This window comes from Ochotona princeps, chromosome 27, assembly GCF_030435755.1.
Source record: "Ochotona princeps isolate mOchPri1 chromosome 27, mOchPri1.hap1, whole genome shotgun sequence".
In the NCBI taxonomy this organism is placed as follows: Eukaryota; Metazoa; Chordata; class Mammalia; order Lagomorpha; family Ochotonidae; genus Ochotona; species Ochotona princeps.
In genome coordinates this window covers 2139861-2161198 of record NC_080858.1, presented here as the reverse complement: position 1 = coordinate 2161198, position 21338 = coordinate 2139861, and the positions used below count along the sequence as shown (strand labels likewise).

The 21338-nt window shown below is 51.5% G+C and overlaps 1 protein-coding gene across 1 annotated transcript; it reads left to right on the top strand.

Annotated features, from left to right (window-relative positions):
• The first annotated feature begins 9066 nt into the window (after positions 1–9066).
• On the top strand, positions 9067–19867 carry LOC105942539 (mitogen-activated protein kinase kinase kinase 15-like). The gene is made up of 7 exons (XM_012930857.2): positions 9067–9159; positions 9407–9512; positions 13006–13159; positions 14856–14962; positions 15597–15697; positions 18889–18965; positions 19543–19867. The coding sequence occupies exons 1-7, from the start codon at positions 9067–9069 to the stop codon at positions 19610–19612; spliced, it is 708 nt and encodes a 235-aa protein (XP_012786311.2). The 3' UTR covers positions 19613–19867.
• The last annotated feature ends 1471 nt before the right edge of the window (positions 19868–21338 follow it).

The window sequence follows — 21338 nt, the reverse complement described above, 5'->3', positions numbered from 1 at the left end:
CTGCAGCACCCATTGATTCCAGTGGAAGACAGGGCTGGAAACAGAACCAACCCAGCAATTACAACCACCAGCTGATTTGGGTGATGATCTGCGCCGGGCCCTGTGCTTGCTAGTGCATACACGAATCTGGTCTGGGAACACCTCAGACACAGTCTCTTTGGAGATCTCCCCAATGGAACTGCTGGACTCAGAACCCTAACCATGAAAAGACAGAGGACAGAACAGTCAATCAACCACCTCAGCTATATGTTGGCAGTGAAAAACTGGGCAAATGGAGACTCTAAGATGGACTATGTCAGTCGGCGGATTCTTCAACGACCTCATCGTGCTTGGAGCGGTGAGACTGGCAGCAATTCATTACTGTTGAACTATCAAGACCACTTCAGCAAGACCCTCGGAGCATGCCCCACATCTGGGACCTGAGGTGGGTGGGAGACCGGATGGGGTTTCTCCCTTAAAATCCCCTTTTACATCAGATATATGAAGGAAACAATAAAAAAAAAAACTTAAAAAAAACCACATTTATTTATTGGGCTCAGCACAGTGGCCTAGTGGCTAAAGTCCTCACCTTGAAAAAGCTGTGATGCCACAGGGGTGCATTTTCATATCCCGGCAGCCCCAGCTCCCTGATTGTGGCCTGAGAAAGCAACTGGGGATGGCCCAAAGCCTTGGGATCTTGCACCCATGTGAGAGACCTGGAAGAGGCGCAAGGCTCCTGGCTCCTGGCTTCAGATCGCGCAGTACCATGCTTTGCAAGTCACTTGGGGAGTGAATCATCAGACAGAAGATATTCTCTGTCTTTTCTCCTCTGTGTATATCTGACTTTACAATAAAAATAAAGAAATCTTTAAAAAAATCTTTAAAAAAAGATTTCTTTATTTTTGGGCCCAACGCAATAGCCTAGTCGCTAAAGTGCTAGACTTGCATACGCCAGGATTCTATATGAGCACTGGGTTCACGTCCTGGCTGCTCCACATCCCATCCAGCTCCCTGCTTGTGGCCTGGGAAAGCAGTCAAAGATGGCCCACACCCTTGGGACTCTGCACCCATGTGAGAGATCTTTAAGAAGCTCCCTCCTGACTTCAGAATGGCTCAGTTCTGGCAGTTTTAGACATTTGGGGAGTGAACCGGCAGACAGAAGATTTTTCTTTCTCTCTGTTTCTCCTTCCCTCTGTATATCTGACTTTCCAAAAGAATAAATTAATTAAAAAATTATTTTTTTTGTTGGAAAGGCAGATCAGATTTACAGAGAAAAAGAGGCAAAAAAAAAAGATGTTCATCCACTGCTTCATTACCCAAATGGCCATAATGGCCACAGCTGAGATGATCCAGAAGTTTCTTCTGACTCTCCCACAGGGGGATAAGGTCTCAAATTCTTGAGCCACCTCTTCCTCTTTCTCAGACCACAAGCGGGGAGCTGTGTGGGAAGTGGAGCCGCCAGGACACACACTCAACCACAGGGGATCCCGGCACTTCCAGGTGAGCGTTTAGTCACTGAGCCACCATACTGGTCCCTCTCACGGGGGGGGGGGGGGGGGGGTTGTTTGTTTGTTTAAGGTTTATATATTTTTATCACAAAGTCAGACATACAAAGAGAAGTGACAGAAAAGATCTTCCATCCATTGATTCACTCCCTGTCGCTGTGCTGCAGCGATGGACTTGGTGCACAGAGACGATAATAACACGCGTGGACTGCTGACTGCTGGTCAACAGCCAAAGCTTACTAACAGGACCAGACTTTTCAAGGAAGGTTGTCACACAGGCATCCAGGGAGGAGGGGCTTGAGCCATTTACATCTTAACAGCAACGTGCCCTTCCCCAAATCTAGCAGGTTGTATATCTAAACCTGTAAACCAGGATGTATCCTGCTCATTCATCTCCATATCAATTGTTCCTGGTGCCTTCAGGGGAGACTGACCTGGCTATTGTCTCCCACAACACCAAAGATTCTGAATGTCCTAGAACTCCCTAAGTGACCCCCAGTGGCCAGTGCTGCACAGATCCAAAGCCAGGAGCCAGGAACTTCCTCCAGGTCTCCCACATGGGTGCAGGGTCCCAAGGCTTTGGGCCTTCCTTGATTGCTTTCCCAGGCCACAAGCAGGGAGCTGGATGAGAAGAGGGTCTGCCAGGATTGGAACTAGTGCCCATATGGGATCCCGGTGCATGCAAGGCGAGGACTTTAGCCACTATGGTATGCTACTGTGACCTCTCCAGTAGTTTTTATACCACACTGGGGAACCACCTCAAAATGTGGCAGATTGGGGGAAAAACAGCAACACTTAAATAGACTTCAGCTGGGCCTGGCAGGATGGCTCAGTGGCTAAGTCCTCGCCTCACAAGCACTGGGAACACATACTGGCATCAGTTAATGTCCCTGCTGCTCCACTTCTCATCCAGCTCCCTGCTTGTGGCCTAGGAAAGCAACCCTGGGACCCTGCACCTGTGTGGGACACCTGGAAGAAGCTCCTGGTTCCTGACTTGGGTTTGGCTCAGCTCCAGCAGTTATGGCCATCTGGAGAGTGACCCAGCAGATGAAAGATCTTCCTCTTTCTGTAAATCTGCCTTTCGGTGAAAATAAACAAATCTTTAAAAAACCAATAAACACTGACAAGGTGAAATTTAAGAATTCTCTTTGTTATTTAATCTTTCAACCATGAAAAAAAGAGCTATATAGCTGTTATAACATGCTAAGTAGAAAAGCCATAGTAACCACTTTAAATAACTTCCTCTGAACATTGAGCAACTAGTTCTACAATCTCAATTCACACAAATTCTGGGACCTGCAATATGAGCTGCTCCAGGTTGTCAGCCTACAGGCCTAACACCCAGAATAAATTTAGGCAAGACTGAGGAAGTTCATTTAGGTGCTGGACTCTTGGGGTGAAGTGAAAGCTTTTAACTTCACATGCAAATGGAGGCTGCCAATCCTAAATAAAAACAAGTATTTTAAAACACGGTGGTATTGCCATTCCCCTAGAATGAGTTCCCACAAGTCATGGTGCCAACAAATTAACTTAGAAATGTTTATTTTGGCAAGACAGAGAGTAGTATTTCAGAATTCTTTTACTTAAAAATATTAAAGAAACAATTCTGCATAAACCTCTCCAGTCCCACTATCCGCACCCCGCAATGATGCTTTTCCAAGTTCCTCAAGTGGGATGCCACGAGTCCATGTACCACAGAACAATCTCCAGTCACATGCTAAGTACATCAAATGTAAAAGGGAGAACGGGTGAGGAGTGGGAACAGACAAAAGGTAAAACTAAAGATCAAAAATTTAGGGAATTATAAGCAACATGTTTATTTGTGTGTTGTATAGGGTACTTCATGGTCTATGTTAACCAATGTTCAAATTCCAGCTTCTAGGCATCCAAACCTTAAACAAAAAATCAACAACTTCCAGATTGTGGCATAAAAATGAAGTATATTTCATATAGAGTTCTACAGAACAGTTCTGTTATGGGGTGCGAGCGAGATCACACCAGACATGTCTAAGGTTTTATTAAGGAGTCTTTATTAACCAAGCTTGGTGGTAACAGAACATACTAAAACAGCAGATCACAAGTCCAATCAAAGCAATATACAGGAACCATGCTAACAGAACATACTCAAATAACAGACCACAAGCCCAATCAAACAACTATACAGGGACCATGCTCGGGGGATTACCTGTCCCGGGTCAGCCGAGTCGAGGTGCCAAAGTAACGGAAGCACCTGACCAGAAAGGGAGTGAGCCCCTGCTTCACCGGCCTTTTAACGGGGCTTGTGAGGGGAGTGGTTATACAACCATGCAATACTGTCCCCTCTCAGTTGATACATGAGTCACAGGTGGGCAGGAGCGAACGTGTGATGGGTTAATTGACACTCATTGGGATGGGACAGAAACTGGGCCTGTAGCTAAAAAGACTAATTGGACTCATCTGCGTCCAACCTCCTGGCCGAATTAGGACCAGGGAAAGAGTACACAAGGAGAGTGAAGGAGCAGTCACTGGCTGCACACCACAACAGTTTGATGTGGCCTACATTTAATGGCAGATGTAGCAGCCAGAAACTGCATCCCACCTTGGATATTGAAGAAACACCCAGTATTAAAGTTCACTTATTTCCAGTAATGTCACAAAAAGCATACCATTTGTCTTTTCAAAACAATAAAGACATAATAACCGAAGAACACTGAAGTGACTCTAACTGGATAAACACAACACAGCAGATGAAACTACAGTTTAGGAAAAACCTCAACGCTTCACACCTGGCCCACAGGAGCTGATCTGGGGAGGAAGAGTCAAGGATGGCTCCTAAGAGCACGGTAACCAGGTCCTCACAGACCTGCTCAGCCTTTGCAACTCAAACTCAGCAAACAGGAAAGGAAATCCTACAGAGATGCTGAACTAGCTCCTCCTTGTCCTCTCTCTCCGCCTGTCCTGGAATCTGCTAATGCAGGCTCCTGGCTAGAAAAGAGATTCCCAAACTCCCACAGCCAAAAGCTGATTCCACTCCTTCACAGAGACCTAGGGGGGCCGAACCTGAATGAGCCTTCCCTGGCACAGCAGCATCATTGGAAAGCACAGGTACGGGGGCAAGAAAAACACTTATGACCTTGAGCAAGTCACTCAACCTTGTTGAGCATTAACCACCACCCCGACCCTACTCCCCGACAAGGAGTAAAAGAATCTAATTCCCTCACCTGAAGGATTCAGGGACATGTGTGTGTGTGTTAAAAAGATTACAATTATAATTAACTTTGAAAAAGCCAGTTACTCTGCAATCATTCCAATTCTGAAACCTGCCATCCTCTGTTTCTTATAGAAGGAATTCAATGGTGTGTTTTTTCACTTCATTATTGAATAACACGTCCTAAACTATAATAAACACATAGATAGATAAAATTTTAAAACTGGGGCTCCTTTTCTCCTCCCCAGGTAAGAATTCTTCAGGGTGGTAGCAGTTAGTACAGACACCATCCTGAGGGGAAAAGCTGCAGCTCGGCTTTCTGTCGAAGCCTGGCCTGGGGGGAGAGGCCAGTGTGTCCACCAGCTCACACTGCATACAAACACCACCCTGTACCCCACCAACACGTACCAGCACTTCCAGAGGAAGGAAGGCAGGCAGGGAGGGAAGGAGGGAGGAAGAGAGGGAGACCACCAGCCCCAAGGACAGAAGTGGAGCAGGCCTTGCACGACAGCGTGAACCCGAGGCACCTCTGCCCACTATACCCAGAGACCACACTGAGTGCCAAGCCCCAGCCTTCCCTCTCATCCCTGCACCAAGGACTCCAGCCCTCCCAGACAACAACACACAAAGGGCCAAGAAGTGGCCTGCCACCACCTGCGCTTCCCCACCCTGAAGGGAGGACCAAGCCGCCGCCTGCGCTCCTGGAACCCGCGCCTAGGGCCAAGCCACCTCATCATGCCTTTCACGGACCGCGCCAATGACCAAGCTGCCACCAGCCCTCCCAGACAACACACAAAGGGCCAAGACACGGCCTGCCCACCAGGAACACTTGCCAAGGACCAAGCCACCACCTGCCTCCTGGACCCTGCACCTAGGGACAAGCCACCGCCTGCCCTCCTAGATCCTGAGCTGACGGCCAAGCCGCAACCTCGCCTCCTGCAGCCCGCACTGAGTGATAAGCCACTGCCTGCCCTGGTAAACCCCCGCACGAAGGCAAGCGGCCACCCCGCTCCTGCACCCGGGCGATGGCCAAGCTACCACTTGCCCTCGGGGACCTCAAGATGATGAGCAAGCCTCCAGCTACCCTTAACGACCCCAACGGAGGCCCAAGGCAAGGCCTGTGCTCACAGACACCGCCAATGACCAAGACACCGCCTGCCCTCAAGGACCCCGCGCCAATGACCAAGCCGAGGCCAGCCCTCCTGGACCACGCACCGAAAGCAAGCCGCCGCCTCCCCACCCGGACCCCGTAATGATGGCTAAGCCGCTGCCTACCCTTCCAACCCCGTGCTGAGGACCAAGCCGTGGCCCGGCCTCCAGGAACCCACACTCAGGGCTAAGCCGCGGCCCACCCTCCTAAACCCCTCCTAAACCCCGCACGAAGGCAAGTGGCCACCTCTCCTCCTGCACCCCAGCTGCTGCTGGTCAAGCCGCGGCCTCCCCAGCCGGACCTGCACCCGAGGACAAGCTGCCACCTGCACTCCTGGACTCGCACTAGGGCCAAGCCTCGGCTACCCTTCCCAGACCCCTGTACCTTGGGGGGGTTCTTACCTTGTAGATGTCCTTTTGGGTCTGTAGACTCCTCCAGCGAGGGTTAAAGACCAGGCACTCTGGAGACGGCACGGGCCCCCAGGTCCACCATGGCGGCCACCGCGAGGCCCTCCCCCGGCGGGGTGCCGTGGACAGCAGGTGGGACGAGGACTAGCTGGAGTCCACCAGCCCTTCACGTCCACTCACGGGGCCCACAGCGCGTCTTGCCGCAGGAGAACTGCTCCCACGGAGAGTCCAGCGACGCGTCCTCTTCCTTTGCTTCTTCTTCGCGGACTGAGGGTGCGTGGCCGCAGCTCCTCGCAGGAAGTGGCCCTGCGGCCAATCCCTCCGCGGCAGCACCACGCAGGATTCCTCCGCCGCCTCCGGGGACTCTTTTCTTCCTCCTCCCTGACGCCATGGCGTCCGGCTGTGCTTCCTCTCCACGCCCGGGGAAGTTCTGCAGAGCCGGACAGGGTCTGGGGCTCCTCGCTGCGCTGGGCCCTGGGGGCGCGAGGGGAGAGATGCAGGCGCTTTTCCAGCATGGAGGACCGTGAAGGGCCCCAGGGGCCAGAGGTTGTGCTTCCGGAGAGGAGGGCTCCCCCTCACCGGTGAATGAATTGTTTTTCATTCTTTTTAAAAAGAGATTTGATGTGAAAGAGAAAGTTGAAGGGGGCAGAGAGGTGCAGCGTTCTGCCTTTGATGGAACAGTGTGTTAAGGAAACGTGGATTACGGAGACTAGACCTGATAGGATCTAGTCCTCTTTCTTCTTTTCCCGAATGAGAACAAAATCCAAGGCCAGGGAGCATTCAGCAGCTTCCCCAAGGACACGTGCGAGCAAGGCCAGCACCCAGTTTTCTGTATGCTGTCTCATGCTCATGAGGGCCAGGTGCAGCAGTTTTATGGGTTGGGGGAATTGCTTGCACCAATCTCCTACCTCTCTCCCTCATCTTACGGATTGCAAGCTGAGTGGTCTTAGAGAAAAAAAAAAAACCCTCCAGGAAGAGCTGGGGCCTGTGTCAGGGCAGTCTGTAGCAGGCATAACACAAGTGCCAAGCCCCTGGCATTGGGCAGGTGATGCCAGCTCTGTTTTTTCCGCATCAGGTGCTCTCAGCCTCTTGCAGAGGAGATACCCTCAGGCACCACATTGCTTGGTACCTGGGCTCTGTCTCCGAGGGTGGCTACCTGAAGATATTTATGCAACACGTGCCTGCAGGTGAGTAGTCCTGTCTCTAAGAACAGCACTGGTTTGAGCAGTAGATTGAGAAAGCATTAGTGTGAGGAGTTAGATGTTAGATGTTCACTTTCCAAATGTCTGTCTGTCTCTCTCTCTCTCTCTCACACACACACACACACACACACGGTGTTTTTCTGTCTTATCTGTTGTATTAAGGAGTGGTCATTGAGTATTTCCTCTGTGTGAGCTGTTAGGCTGAGCATCAGAGACAACAGGAGAAACAGAGTAGCGAGTCGGGCCTTCAGGCCACAGTGATCTTGATGTACAAAGATAGCTTAGAGAATGATTTTACCCATTTTCCTGTAGCCCTTGACCCTTTGTGCCCTAATAGCCTATGTAAAGATTATAAAAATAAAAGAACAATTAAAAAAGACATGGAGAAGAGGGGGGTGCAGGTCTTAAAAATGGCCTAGCAGAATCACACATTGATAAAACAACACTAGTGTTGTGTACACACAAACCCCAAGTGCAGATGATTGGTTAGAGAGAATATGACTTTGTCATATCTGGAGCCAGATGCCTCTCTGTCTACAAGCTGGACAGCCTTAGGCAGCCCATTTTAATTGGCTGTGTGCCCTCAGTTTTCTAGCGGGACAAGTGATAAAATTTGGAGTAATGACAATTATTTGGGTAGTTGAAGTTACAGTTATTGGTATAATAGCCATGTCTTGGTGGAATATTGGCCGGGTTAAATGACAGAATGCATGGCCAAGGCCTGATGGAGAAAAAGCTCAAGAAGTGTCCGGTGACATCATAATAAACTTCATAAATGGCTTTTAATAATATCTGAATACAACCATGAAATCATCCCATTAAAAGCGTGATGGCAGAGGAGCCCAGCCATCTGCTGCCAGAGTCTCACCTGTCTGGATGTGCCCTGCCTCTGACAGGAGGAGATGAAAAACTGTGACTTTAGGGCCCGGCGGCGTGGCCTAGCGGCTAAAGTCCTCGCCTTGAATGCCCCGGGGTCCCATATGGGCGCCGGTTCTAATCCCGGCAGCTCCACTTCCCATCCGGCTCCCTGCTTGTGGCCTGGGAAAGCAGTCGAGGATGGCCCAATGCATTGGGACCCTGCACCCACATGGGAGACCCGGAAGAGGTTCCTGGTTCCTGGCATCGGGATCGGCGCGCATTGCCCGTTGCGGCTCACTTGGGGAGTGAATCATCGGACGGAAGATCTTCCTCTCTGTCTCTCCTCCTCTCTTCATATCTGACTGTACTAAAATAAATAAATCTTTTTTTAAAAAATGTGACTTTAACCCAAGCATAGTGGCCAAGACAGTTGTGTGAAGCAACAGGTAGGGGCCGTGAGGTAGCTGCACAGACTAAGCCCTAAGGGACCACAGGGCTCCTTATTGCTCCCACCCTGCCCCCTTAGGCCCATGTGTTGACTCCCTGCACTTCATTCACCGCCTGTGGCCACAAAGAGGACACACTTCACATTCAGCCCAGAGACAGTTCCATCGTCATAGAAACAGCTCCGGGACACGAGTGATGGCGCCTCACTCTCCTTCCCTAACCTTGCTTTTCTTCCCTAAATCCTTACACTTGAACCTGTCTCATCCTCACGCGCCTCTGTTGGTGATTTCTAGGGAGCCTTTCTGTTCTCCTGCGGATGAGATGGGGGCCCATGAAGGAGCCCAAAATCAAGTTTTACATCAAGCAGATTGTGGAAGCCCTGAAGCATCTCCATGACAACCAGATAGTGCAGCGAGACATAAAGGTACCGGCTCCCTTGCTGCTGCTGTTGCTGCTGCTTTGCTGTGTCTGTGGCCGGCCACGAGGGCCCAGAGCACAGTGCTAGCCTCTTGGGGACTCACACAGGAACACAGCTGAGCACAGGGCTCCCCGAAGTGTGAAGTCTGCTCTTCTTAGTGCCTTGGGACACTTTCCCAAGGTCCAACTTGGTTTCACATCCATTTGTTGAAATCTGTCTCTGAGTTGGGTGGGTTTTTTTTCTTTCCCTGCAGGGTGACAATGTTCTGGTGAACACATCCAGCAGACTGGGGATGCTCTCTGACTTTGGAGCCTCGAAACATCTTGCAGGTGTGAGCCAGTGCATGCACAGCTTCATAGGTAAGCAGGACAGAGTTTGGCACAGGGCAGCTGCTTGGAGTTAGGCTTTCTGCACAAGCTGTGACCACTCCAGACTTAGGTTATCGGGCCTGGTGGCCAACTGATGCAGGAGCCCCCAGCTGTGCCATGTGGAGGTGCTCAGCTGGCTGCCTGTGCTAGCCAGGTGGCCCTGTTTTCTTTTTCTTTCTTTTTTTTTTTTTTTTCTTTTCTTTTCTTGTTTTATTTTTCTCTTGCAAATGTGGAGGTAGGTTGAAATTTCGTGAGCATTGCCAACACATCACTCTGACACTAGCGCCTGGAGCAAACTGGGGTCATTCTGAACAGCGCTGGTCCTCAGACAGTGGCTCTTAATACCTTATTGGTCTGCCATGAAAATAGCTTCTTCCTTAGCGGGCTCTGGCTCTTAGCACTGGCATGTGGTTCTTGGTCATGTGTCCACCAGAGAACGGTCCAGGCACTGAGAGGAACTCACTTCACTGAGGGGTCAGAATCAGCAGCTAGCCATAATGTGGTTATAAAACCAAGAATTGGCAGAAGGATGTGCGAAAGCTGCCTGTCACCTTTTGAAATGACCACTTAAAAGCAACCATCGCAGAACCTTTGATCCTGGCTCACACGTCTTGAACAAGAAAGATGTGTGCTCCCCGAGGGCCCCATGTAAAGTTCACGAAGGCCTTGCTTGAGGGGATAATGCTCAGGTGCGATTCTAGCTTCTCAAAGACAGGTGGCTGTGCCCCATCTCTACGGTCCCCAAAACCCCAGCAGCAGCAGCCGGGGCCGCCCTCTGGTGGCTGATGTTTCTACTGTGAGAGATGAACACATTGCTGCAAGTCGGCCACTGTCAGACACATGCGCATTTCCCCATCCAGGGAGACTAAGAAGCATCAGGATTATTTCTCAGTTGGTGATGCAAAGGGAGGGGCCTGCTTCTCCAAGTGAGAACTTGTTGCAGCAGGGTATCTCTCAGAGGGTCTTGAAGAGAATGTGTTGGAGTTTCGCTCACTGCTTGGGGTATGTGGAGAGAGACAGACATGGATGAATATGTATGTGGAATTGGCTGGGTTTTTCCTCTTTGAGCACTGTACAAGCCTAACTGAAAGTGCTTCTAGTCTTTTCTTTGGAAGCCACCACTTTGCTTGGTTAACACATATGTAGCAGAAGAGGGCTCAGGGTCAGCCAAGAATTATTCCAAAATGCGAAACTCCAACAGATTCTCTCACAACTTAGCATCTCTGAGGAGAACACACACAGCCACGCATGTGTACATCCTTATTGGCAGCTCACACTTCTCAACTAATTGGCTTGGGGAGGCATGGATTTTGCATTGCAAAATGATATAGGGTGTCATCAAGGAGGGGACTCGTTAGGGTTAGGAAATGCCCTTACACATCTTTGCTGTGAACAGAGCGCTGCAGTAGCAGAGTCGCAGCTGGATGGTGTGGGGCTCAGGGATGGGGGGTGACGAGGCCCACCCAGATCCCAGCCATGCCCTTGTCCTTTGCCCCCCCCCCACTGGCCCCGTACACACTGTGTGGGACAGCTGCCCTTGGCCTGTGGCTTTTCCAACCATCCTTTGGGAACAGAGAGAGCATCACTGGCACTGTAAGGGACAAACGCAGCCTGGATTTGGCCAGGCAAGGCATCAGGGGGAGGTACTGCTCCATGCTTGTCATTCCTTGCTGCCTCTGCCCTGCCTGTGGCAGCTCCGGTGGCAGGTAGTGCCATGCTCTCTGCTTGGGAGTCTGCAGTTGCAGGTTGCCTCAGTCCCTGCTCGCCAGCGGCAGGAGGAGAGCAGGGGGCAGACAGAGTCGCTCCTGGCTAGCCCTGCTTTAAACTCTGAGCATGCTGCTGCCCATCACCCTTGGTTCTTACGGAACCTCTGGCTTTCGTTCCCACAGAGGGACACGGGCGTGGGCAGGTGACCTGTCCTTTACTTTTTGCCCCACATCCCCTTCACTGGCCCCTCACATTCTTTCGAAGATTTATTTTGCATTCAAGGCAAATTTACAGCGAGAAAGAGAGACAGAAAGATCTTCCATCCACTGGTTCACTCCCCAAATGGCCACAACGGCTGGAGCTGAGCCAATCTGAAGCCAGGAGCCAGGAGCTTCTTTCCCCTCTCCTCCTCCCCTTTCTCCCTTCTCCTCCCCCATTCTCTCCCCTCCCCTTCCCCCTTCTCTTCCCTCTACCCCTCGCCTTCTGCCTTCTCCGCTCCCCCTCCTCCTCCCTTTTCTCCTCCTGGTTCTTGGTGAGCTGTTTGGACGGTTTCTCTGAAGACAGATTGACTTTTGTAGATGTGGCTCTGAAGCCCTGAGTGGGGGTGAGGAGACTGGAAAGGCAGAGAAAGGTGTGAACCCCAAGCAAATACCTTCCAGAAAGACTTAAACACCTTTTATGGGAACCACTGGGCAGCAGGACTTATTGGCCGCATTCTCTGTGTCACTGTGAGATGCAGCTGTTCAGGACTCACCATGGCTCACCCACAGGAGGGACAGAGTCCCTGCTGGTCTCCAGAGGAAACTGGAGCAGGTGCTGCTGAGCCATGGCTCTGGCCTCGCCGGCCAGTCCCTCCCTTGCTCTGCCTACACGTGGGCGTGTTAAGACCCACCCCCAAGATCCCGAAATTCCTGTCAACGGAAGCCAGAGCTTTCATTCCGTCCTGCTTTGAACCCAGCCCCCAGAAACAGGCCACCACTGCCCAGCTGTTCCTAGAGGACTTCTTCAGCCAGGTGGACGACTGGAGTGACATGGTGCTCCAGCTCTGGCCTCAGGGAGAGCAGAAAGTGCCCAGTGGCCAGGGTGCTGCTTTCTCTTTCTGACTGTGGCTCTGCACTTAGCATGATTCAAGGGCGACTAAGAAAGCTCAGTGTCACGTGTCCTCGAGACTGGAGGCAGCTGAGTGCCCACAGACTAGGATCGTGACCTAGGAGAGATTGTGCGTCTAGGCCAAGGGCCCTCCTTGGAATGGCTCCGTGCCCTCTGCCGGGTGCCAGGCACAAAGGCTGTTGGCTGCTATAGCCTAGAGGTCAGAGGAACCCGAGATGGCTCTGCCGATCTGCTCGGAGTGCTCCGGTTGGCACAGCTGGCTGTTCTGAGTATACACTGCCACCCAGCCAGGGCTCAGCTGCTCCTTGCTTGGCTGACCCCAGGAGCCTGAGGCCTGTGTTCCCCGGAGGCACCTTTTATAGGAATCTGTCCCAGCCCTGATCTGAGGTCTGGCTGCATCTTAGTATCGCTAGCTACCTAACTTCCTTCACACCCATGTGCCATGCTGCCTGTCAGCTGGGGTGGCGACGTTTGTACTGCGGAGGGCCCGGTGGTGGCTCACCTGCCAGGCACTGCAAGTTGTGGGCTGGGCTGGGCTGGGCTGGGCTGGGCTGGGCGGGCCCAGTCCCCTCCCTGGCTCATTATGATGTCACCCTAGTAACCCGGGGTTTCTTCTGTGACTTCATAGAACTCCAAAGCTGCTCTCGGTCTGCTTCTGCTGGACCAGACCAGAACGTGGACAAGATGGACAGGCTGCCAGGTGGTGGTGCTCAGGCTGACCTGACCAATGCTGCTGTTGGAGGCCGTGGCGCCACATCTGCCCTGGAGGACCAGCTACATCCTGGTGTCCAGTTCAATCACCTCCCAGAGGAGACCACCCAGTGAGGCTTTTGTGGCTCTTTGGTCTGTGAGCGGGGTGGCGAACCTAACAAACTGGGCAAGGGGGTATCCATGGCTTCAGCTGCCCCAGCCCAGAAGAGGAGGGTTCCAGAGTGCCCAGGGGCCTGCCACAGGGTTAGGGTTACTTGGCGCACAGCCCTGTTCAAGGGCACAAGCACTTTGACTTGCTTTTCTGTCGCTTCACCCAAAAGTGGCTGGCAGCTGTTCACCCCTGAGTTAACAAGTTGGTTCACAGATGGGTCTCGCACTACCCTGCCCCCCCTGGCAGAGATTAGCGGGGTATATTCCCAGCCAGGGGGAAACCCTGGCACTGCCGTGATTCTACATGCTCACCTGACTGCTTGCTCCCCTCCACGGAACATAGCAGGCGTTCAGTAGCTGTTCATGAACACAGCAGACACAGCATGTGTAGCCCACAGCCATGGCAAACAGGTGGGCCTTGCTCTCAGTGGCTGGTGGCTGTGTGACAGGGGAGAGGTGTCAGGATTACACAGGAGATAGAACTATGGACCTTGAAGTTTTGTTTTCTGCAGAGCTGTTCATTTCTGTTGAGGAAGGTCTGTAGCCTCTGGTGGTAAGATGTTGGGCAGTAGCCAGTGTGTTCATGCACATGGCGGACAGACGTGTTCCCATACAGCCTTATGGCGCCCAACACTGCAGCTGTGGCTGCCAGGCAGAGTGGCGTGCCTGAAGGTAACCCATTTGGCCCTGTGGCAGAGCCAAAGGCTTTTTCTTCCAGGTAGGTACAGGTGCAAGCTGGAATCAACTCCCCTGCCAGTGTGGAAAGAGGTAGCTTGGGACAGGCTGCAGGCCTGGTGGGGGAAGGGGTTTTGCTGCCTCTCCCCACCCAGTGAACCCCGGAGTGCCTACCAGGGTAGTGACTACTTGGAGAACCTCAACCACTGAACGCTTACTTCTACACACTCCGTTCGCCATCATGCATTAAAGAACCAGCCACTGGAAACAAAGGCCACGTGGCAGCCTGAGCTGACCTGTGCCACAGCCCTGCTTTTCCTGGCTCAGGGAGCCCAACTGTGTGGCTCTGAGGGATTGCACCACTACTCTGAGCCAGAGGTGCTGGAAGGCGTTTGGGCCGTGCATTGTCCTGAGGGAGGCCCCTTGGTCTAGCTCCACAGACTTGACAGTGCAGGGGGCCCACTGTGCACACTCATCTCAACTTTCTGGGTGAGCTCTGAGCACTCAACAGCTCCAAACTGTTGGAATCCACCGAGGCTGCTGTAAGTAGCAAAGGGCCTTTGCTGGGGCAGTCAGCCAAGGGCAGAACTGTCTCTGGCTCAGCTACGGAGCCTGGGAAACCCAGTTCTCTGGTGAGGATCTTCTCTTTGGATCTTGCCAGCATCTCACCAGGTCCTTCCTGGAAAACACTGGGGTCTTCTCCAAGGGAGCATGACTCCCTGCCCCTCCCCCCCTTTTAACACCATTACCTTAGCAGTGCTCTGGGGAGGCACAAATTCAAGGCCATGGTAAAAGCATGCTCTGCACCTCAGAAGAAAACCTGACGGGGCAGGGTGTCCTGCAGTCAGGTCACGCTCTGTCCTCTAACCTGGAGCCCACACTTAGGCCTGCTAATACCACTCTAGGTTGCACCACTGGTGAGTTCAAGCCATAGGCTGCTTGGAAAACGGCTTGTTTTCTCCCTCTTTTCCTTCAAACCAGACTTTTGGAACACCTAATTCAGAGAGAAAGAGACTACCAGAGCTTCCTCCAGCAAACTCTGGAGCAAAAAACTCAAGAGCTCTATCAGCTGCAGCTCAGCACGCATGGTGAGTCCCATCCCACCGGAGACCATCATGTGAGCATAGTTAGGATCCAGCCAGAATCTTAAACTCAGATTGAGATTCTGGGCAGCCTTGAAGAAACAACTGGTCATGTCTATCCAGAGCTTATCATTGTAATGGGAAGCAGCCAGTGTGGCTGTTAGGCACATGGATGACTCTGCACTTGGAAGGGTTGGCTTACCCAAAGGATACTTGACAACAGTTTCGGGTGAAGGCAAGTGTGTGTGTCCTAACTTCATAGCCTTGTGTACCTACAGGCAGTACTTCACTGACTCAATTCTACCTTATTCTGGTCTGAAGTTAGAGCTACTTCTTTGCCATACAGAATCAAGTAGCTCTAATACGGTCTTCTTCGTGTGAAAGCTATCTCGTTATTTGAGTTGCCTTCCAGAGCTATTCAAGCATTAGAGAAAAAGCATTTTCAACAAGGCAGAAGTATTCTAAATGGATAGTGAAGGTGCACGTAGTAAGAGCACTTATGTAGTCCCAAGTAGCGCAAGGCTGGGTCAGTTCATCATTTCCCATCACCTTTGCCTTCTGGTCTTATTTTATCTACCTACTTACTTTGGAAACGTTGGTTTTCAGAAACTAATGTACAAAAATTTTCAATTTATCACAGCTCCTGCAAAGGATCCTGGGCTCTCCCAAGGTCAGAGGACACAAATGAGTCTGTTAGACTGGCTGAAGCTGCAAGGAGCTGATGCAAGCATCATTGAAAAGGTACCTTCTAAGCGAGGGTACTGAGACATGGCGGTTTGTAGGGTAGAGACTGAAATGTCTGTATGGGTCAGATTGATACACCAGCCTACTTGTGAGTCCTGTGCGGAACTTGTTATCACCAAACAATGCTGACCACCATAAGTCAGTCCATGCAAAAGCTAAGGCTGGGGGCCTGTATAGCAGGGCTGTATCCTAGTATCTGTCAGAATGTTGGATCAGGGGATGGGTCACATTAGGCAGGGCCATGACACTAACCAGCACATGAGATAACCAAGTCTGGGAGTAGATTCTGTGGGGGATGTGTGGGCCCAACCCTTTGGAAATACAAGTCCCACTGGTTAGCTCAAGAGTTGGAATGTTAATGGGCTGAGCTAGGTATGGGCATGGAACCTGCCATCCGTAATGGGTTAAGGGACCAAAAACAGTCTGGGCAGGTCAAGGCAGCAGCATCCAAATGCGCATCCTAAAACAGGGTGTGGGATGGGACAGGCTGCAACGTTCACAAGCTCATACAAGGCCAAGGTGGAAGGGCAGACTATGCAGGGCACTGGCCTAACACCCAATGGCATGTGTGAGATCTGGGACTGGGAGTGGGTCAAGTGGGGGAACTTGGGGAAACTCCTCTAGTGGGTCATAACTCTCACTCATGATTACATGATCCAGGCCTGGGGGTAGGGCAAGCTGGCAAACTAGCTCCAATGACTGGCTAATGTGTGGGTTGGTTATGGAAGGGGCGGACTGGGCAGGGCTGAGCAAACCTTTCCTCACCAGCAAAAACAGAAGTCATGTTGGAGCACAGGTCATGTCGAGCTAGTTTCTGCAAGAGCCAGGGATGCTAGGCCACAGCATCGAAGGCAAAAGCCTAGACAAGTGAGGGGTTATGCCAAGCTGGGTCAGAGCAACTGCTAGCATGCAAATGATCTATAGCTGGGAAAGGCCTGATTGGGGAGCTAAGAGGACACCGAGGCTGGGTTGGGGTTCCCACTGGTGAGGGCAGGGGCCAGAGTGGGGGCTGCGTTCTGGTCTGGATATGGCTGCAGTGTCCCTTGGCACAAGTGAGGACTGGGACTGAACACACTGAGCCAGGCTAACCTCAAGCACCAACTATCTGGTGTTCTGGAGGACCAGGATAGATATAGGATGGACTAGGCTAGGTCTCTGTCCCTACTGAGCCATGTGTGAGCTGTGTCTGGGTATAGATGAGCTTTGGCTGGGCTGAAACATTCAACAGTAAGAACCGGAATGGGCTGAGAGCCAGTCAAGAAAGGCCACTGGGAGAGGTTCTGATGGAGGAGCTTGGGAAACTCCTCTGTCAGGACATAGTCCCTGCAGCTGAGTGCAAGAACCACGATAGGAGCAACCCAGACCAGGCCAGGGGAAAGGTACCCACTGGCATACATTTGGAATAGATCAGGGGCAGACAAGGCTGAACCAGGTCACACCACCCACTGGTGAATCCAAGCACCAGAACAGTGTGGGTCAGGCCAGGTTTAGTTGCAACACATACCAATACACTTTACGACTGGGACTGGGTGCTGGCTGGGTTGGGCTAGGCTGCAAGCCCCACCAACAGGAGCTGGAATTGGGGGGTGGGTCAGGCTGGGCCAGGCTACAGCACCCAGTGCAAATGCTGAAGTGAGGTGGGCCATGCTAGACTAGGTCGCAGCACCCAACTAGCACACGTGAGAACAGTGGGGGAGGAGACAAAAATGGCAGGGGAAATGTGGAAGGCTCCCCTGCTGAACCATCACTCCCACTGGAGAGTGTGAGTTGGGATGGGGGCAGACCATACCAGGCAAGGCTACAACACCTGTGGTTCTCATGTGGGCTAGATCAGAGAACAGCCAGGCTGGGCTGACTGGCAAGCATAAATCAGAGTGGGTGAGGGTTGGTTGTGCTTTGCTGCAGCATCAGCTGGCAGATGCTGGCACAGGGACTAATTCTCTGAAGTCAAACTGCAGAGTCAAACTCCACCTTGAGAGTGCATGATCCTGGAGTGAGAGTGGGCCAGTTGGGAAATAGTGGGCACCTCCTCTCGGGCTGCCACGCCCACTAGAGAGCATGAAAAGCAGGGCTGGGACAGGCATGGCTAAGCAGAGAGTGGCACCTGCCAGCACATGTGTGTGGGCTGGATAGTGAGGCTGGTTGGGTTGAACTTGGCTTAAATGTCCATTGACATGTATGAGAGCTGAATGGGATGTGGGACAGCCTGGGCAAATCTGCTGTACATACTGGCAAGCACAGGAACCAGAGCAGGGGGGCGGGCATGGTGGGGGTTATTGTAGGTTGTTCCCACTAGGCTGCAGCTCCCATTGGTTTGCATGAGAGTCAAGTGCATGGTGGACAGAATCGGGCTGGACTGCAATACCCATTACTTTGCATGGAAGACAGGGCTGGAAACAGAACTGACCCAGTAATTGCAACAACCAGCATATGCATAAGCTGATTGGGGCAACAGACTGTGCCAGACCCTGTACTGGCATGAACACACAAGTATCAGGTCAGATATCACCTCAGACAAAGTATCTCTAGGGATCACTCCAACTGAACTGCTGGTCTCAGAACACCAACCATGAGGAGAAGTGCAGGCTCCATGGTCTGACCATGGAGTGTAAGCGTCAAAGCTGAGCCTCCTCAGAGGCTCAGACGGAAGAGTGGACAGCACATGCAGGTGCACACGGAGGATATGGCAGTCCATCGGAACTGCAGAGGACACCTGGTACTAAAACAGAGCATGGAGGTCAGAACAAATCAATCAAGTACCCCAGCCACGTGTTGGCAGTGAAAATCTGGGCAGAGGGAGACACTAAGGTGGACTATTTCAGCCAGTGGATTCTGGAGTGATTTCATGATATCTGGAATGGCGAGATTTGCAGCAATTCAGAACTGTTGAACTATCAAAACCACTTGAGCAGTGCCCTTGGAGCATGCCCCGAGTCGGGGACCCTGGGATGGGGTGGGACGCTGGGTGGGGCTTCTCCCTTTATTTTCCTCCTTACTCCAGATGCAGAAAAAAATGTGGAAACAATGGTCTTACCCAATTTCCTGTAGCCTTGACCCTTTGTCTCCTAATCAACCATGTAAAGATTATTAAAATATAATAATTTTTAAAAGGAGGAACCTTCATTGCCTAAAGCTTGCTCCTGCGCTGCGGCTCACGAGTGCTCTTACGTGGTTGCTCTTTGTTTCAGATGGTCGAGGAAGGCTACTTGCTGTCTGCAATTCCTAGTGACATCACTAAGGAGGATCTGAGCCATCACTACCTGCTGTAAGAGCCACAGGATGTCCCCCTTGCCCGGGGACTGTGCCTTTGAGGGTTACAAAGTGCTGGCCACATTCCCTCCCTTTGTTGCCAGGGAGGCAAGGAAGAACCTGTAAGCAGACAGCCACTGCCTGCATGTCATCTTTATGCAGCAACTCAAAGAAACCAAGGGTTAGGACCAGCCTGCTACACCATTAGTTGTGACTTCTCCTCTCCTTGTGATTCAGTCTCAATGTGCCAGGCCCCTGCTACCCACATGAGAAGGCCACAGGGAGTTGTCTGGCCAGGTCCTGCTCTTGTGGACACTTGGGGAATGAAGCAATCCTTTGTGTCTGTATTTTTTTTTTAAGTTTTGAAGAGCTTTAAAAAAAAATTCTGAAAGGAAGGGACAGATCTTGCACCCATTGGCTCATTCCCCAAATACCTAAAAAGGCCAGGGTCAGGAATTCCATTTCAGTCTCCCCTGGGGTGGCAGCCTCCCTCATTGTGCAACACAGTATCCACCCTTAACATATTGGTGGTTTTCCACAGACTTTTCCCAGGACTTTGCCATAAGGCTTCTGCTGGTCTCTTTCTTTCCTAGGGATGGCCTCCTCTGCCAGTTCTGGAACGCCCTCTCCCGGTATGGAAGCAGGCTTGGTGGGCCTCGCTAAACCACCAGTAAGCCCATGGTGACGGCACATCGGCTTTGTCTGTTATGTGCACACAATACATTAGCAAGATCTTGACACTGTAAAAACCAACAGAACCATCATGCCTTGGTTTGGACAACCTTTATATACGTACAGATTCAGTGCCCTGGAAAAGGAGTCACCACGCATGCTGTAGCACTGGGTGGTGGAGGATGGGTGTGTAAAAATACTAGCCTGGGAGTCACTGTTTTTGCTCATGCGTAAGAGCCAGTCTAACACTTAATGTGCCTTGTAGCCGATGTGAATGGACAGACGGATTAAACTGTCACCTGGCTATTCATTTCATTTGCAAGTGGAGTTGTCTTCCTTCCCCTCTGCCGCTTACACTACTTGTCTCAGGACCAGGACAGCTGTGACAAGCAGGCTAGGCTACTGTGAGTATACCTGCAAGGGCACGAGCCTCCCCTTCCCACGATGGCAAGGTAGCAGCACGCCTACAAGGCATTGTTCCTTTTACTAACTAGAGAGGATTTGCTGGAAGTGTAAAATAGGGGGGGAAGGTTAATGCCTGCATTGCCCCATAGTCACACTATACGACAATACAAAGCTTCCTGCAACTACTCTCCCTTTAATCTACATACCATGTAGCCTCACTGGAAGCTTACAGGAATTTTCATTCCTCAAAGTTGACAACATGCAGGGGGTCTCCATACCGCTGCTGAGGGCACAAGCCTCCCTTTGCTGTCTCTGGCCTCTTGTTAACTGACTTATTTAAACTTGATCCACAACTTCAAAAGGGGGGTTGCTGCTGTAGATGTGGTAGCCTAATTCATCCAGAGGAGGCGCAGGGTCAGCTGTGTCAAACTGCGTGGTGTCCTCAATTTCCTTCCTCACCTTTACATCAATTACATCATGCTGGAAAGGTCTGTGCCGGGGCCTGGCACTGTTGACATGCTGTCCACGTCATCTTACCTGACTGCCCCGGGTTCTGTTTTAGGGACCCATCCTAATGGAGCTGCAGAGTTACCGTTATCACGGACACAGAATGAGTGATCCTGGAGTGAGGTTTGCTCAGGGAAGGGGAGAGGGTATTCCAGCTTAGGTGGGCTTTGAATGCGACCACAGTAGAACATTTCAACACTGGCTTTTAAAGCCAGGCACCAGTTTGCTTCTCTTTCCAAATTGGTTTGTTGGCATTAAGTGTTGGTCTGAAAGCAGTGCCACCTAAGAAATTGCTTCCAACGTGGAAAGCATTGTGGAAATTCCTCCACTCTAGAGCATAACAGAAAGCTTCAAGTCACTTGGTTCCATAGAGAAATGAGACAGGTATAACAGTATAGAGTAGCGCCTTTGGGGGCATTGCGCAAATGGCACAAAGTCCTCCCGAAGGTGATCAGGATTTGGGAACGTTCTAGGAGATACAAAGCAAAGTTAATTGGCACATGAGGACTTCCCAAATCCAAATAGGTCACTCTAAAAACCCAGGTTATACTGGGAAAATGTGGGAAACATCTGATCTGCCACCTCCAGTGTGATAACAGTGAAGTGAACAAGCCTCCTGTAGAGTGAACTCTATGGGAAAATGCACTGTGGGCATTGTTGGGTACCGTGGGGAAAGGCTCTAACAGTGTCACAATGGAGAGCCTGGAATCCCCGGGTATGCTGGCACTGCTGCTTTGGAGTGGGAAGGCAGAAAAGGAAAGCAGGTGTGTCTCCCAGCTGACGCCTCAGTCTATGAGGGCCTTTG

Excerpts from the sequence above, each read along its gene's own strand:
- LOC105942539 (XM_012930857.2), top strand. The coding sequence starts at position 9,067 with ATGAAGGAGCCCAAAATCAAGTTTTACATCAAGCAGATTGTGGAAGCC. Across the intron at positions 15,698-18,888 it reads ATGCAAGCATCATTGAAAAG|ATGGTCGAGGAAGGCTACTT; the intron begins GTACCTTCTAAG and ends TCTTTGTTTCAG. Across the intron at positions 18,966-19,542 it reads CTGAGCCATCACTACCTGCT|GGATGGCCTCCTCTGCCAGT; the intron begins GTAAGAGCCACA and ends TTTCTTTCCTAG.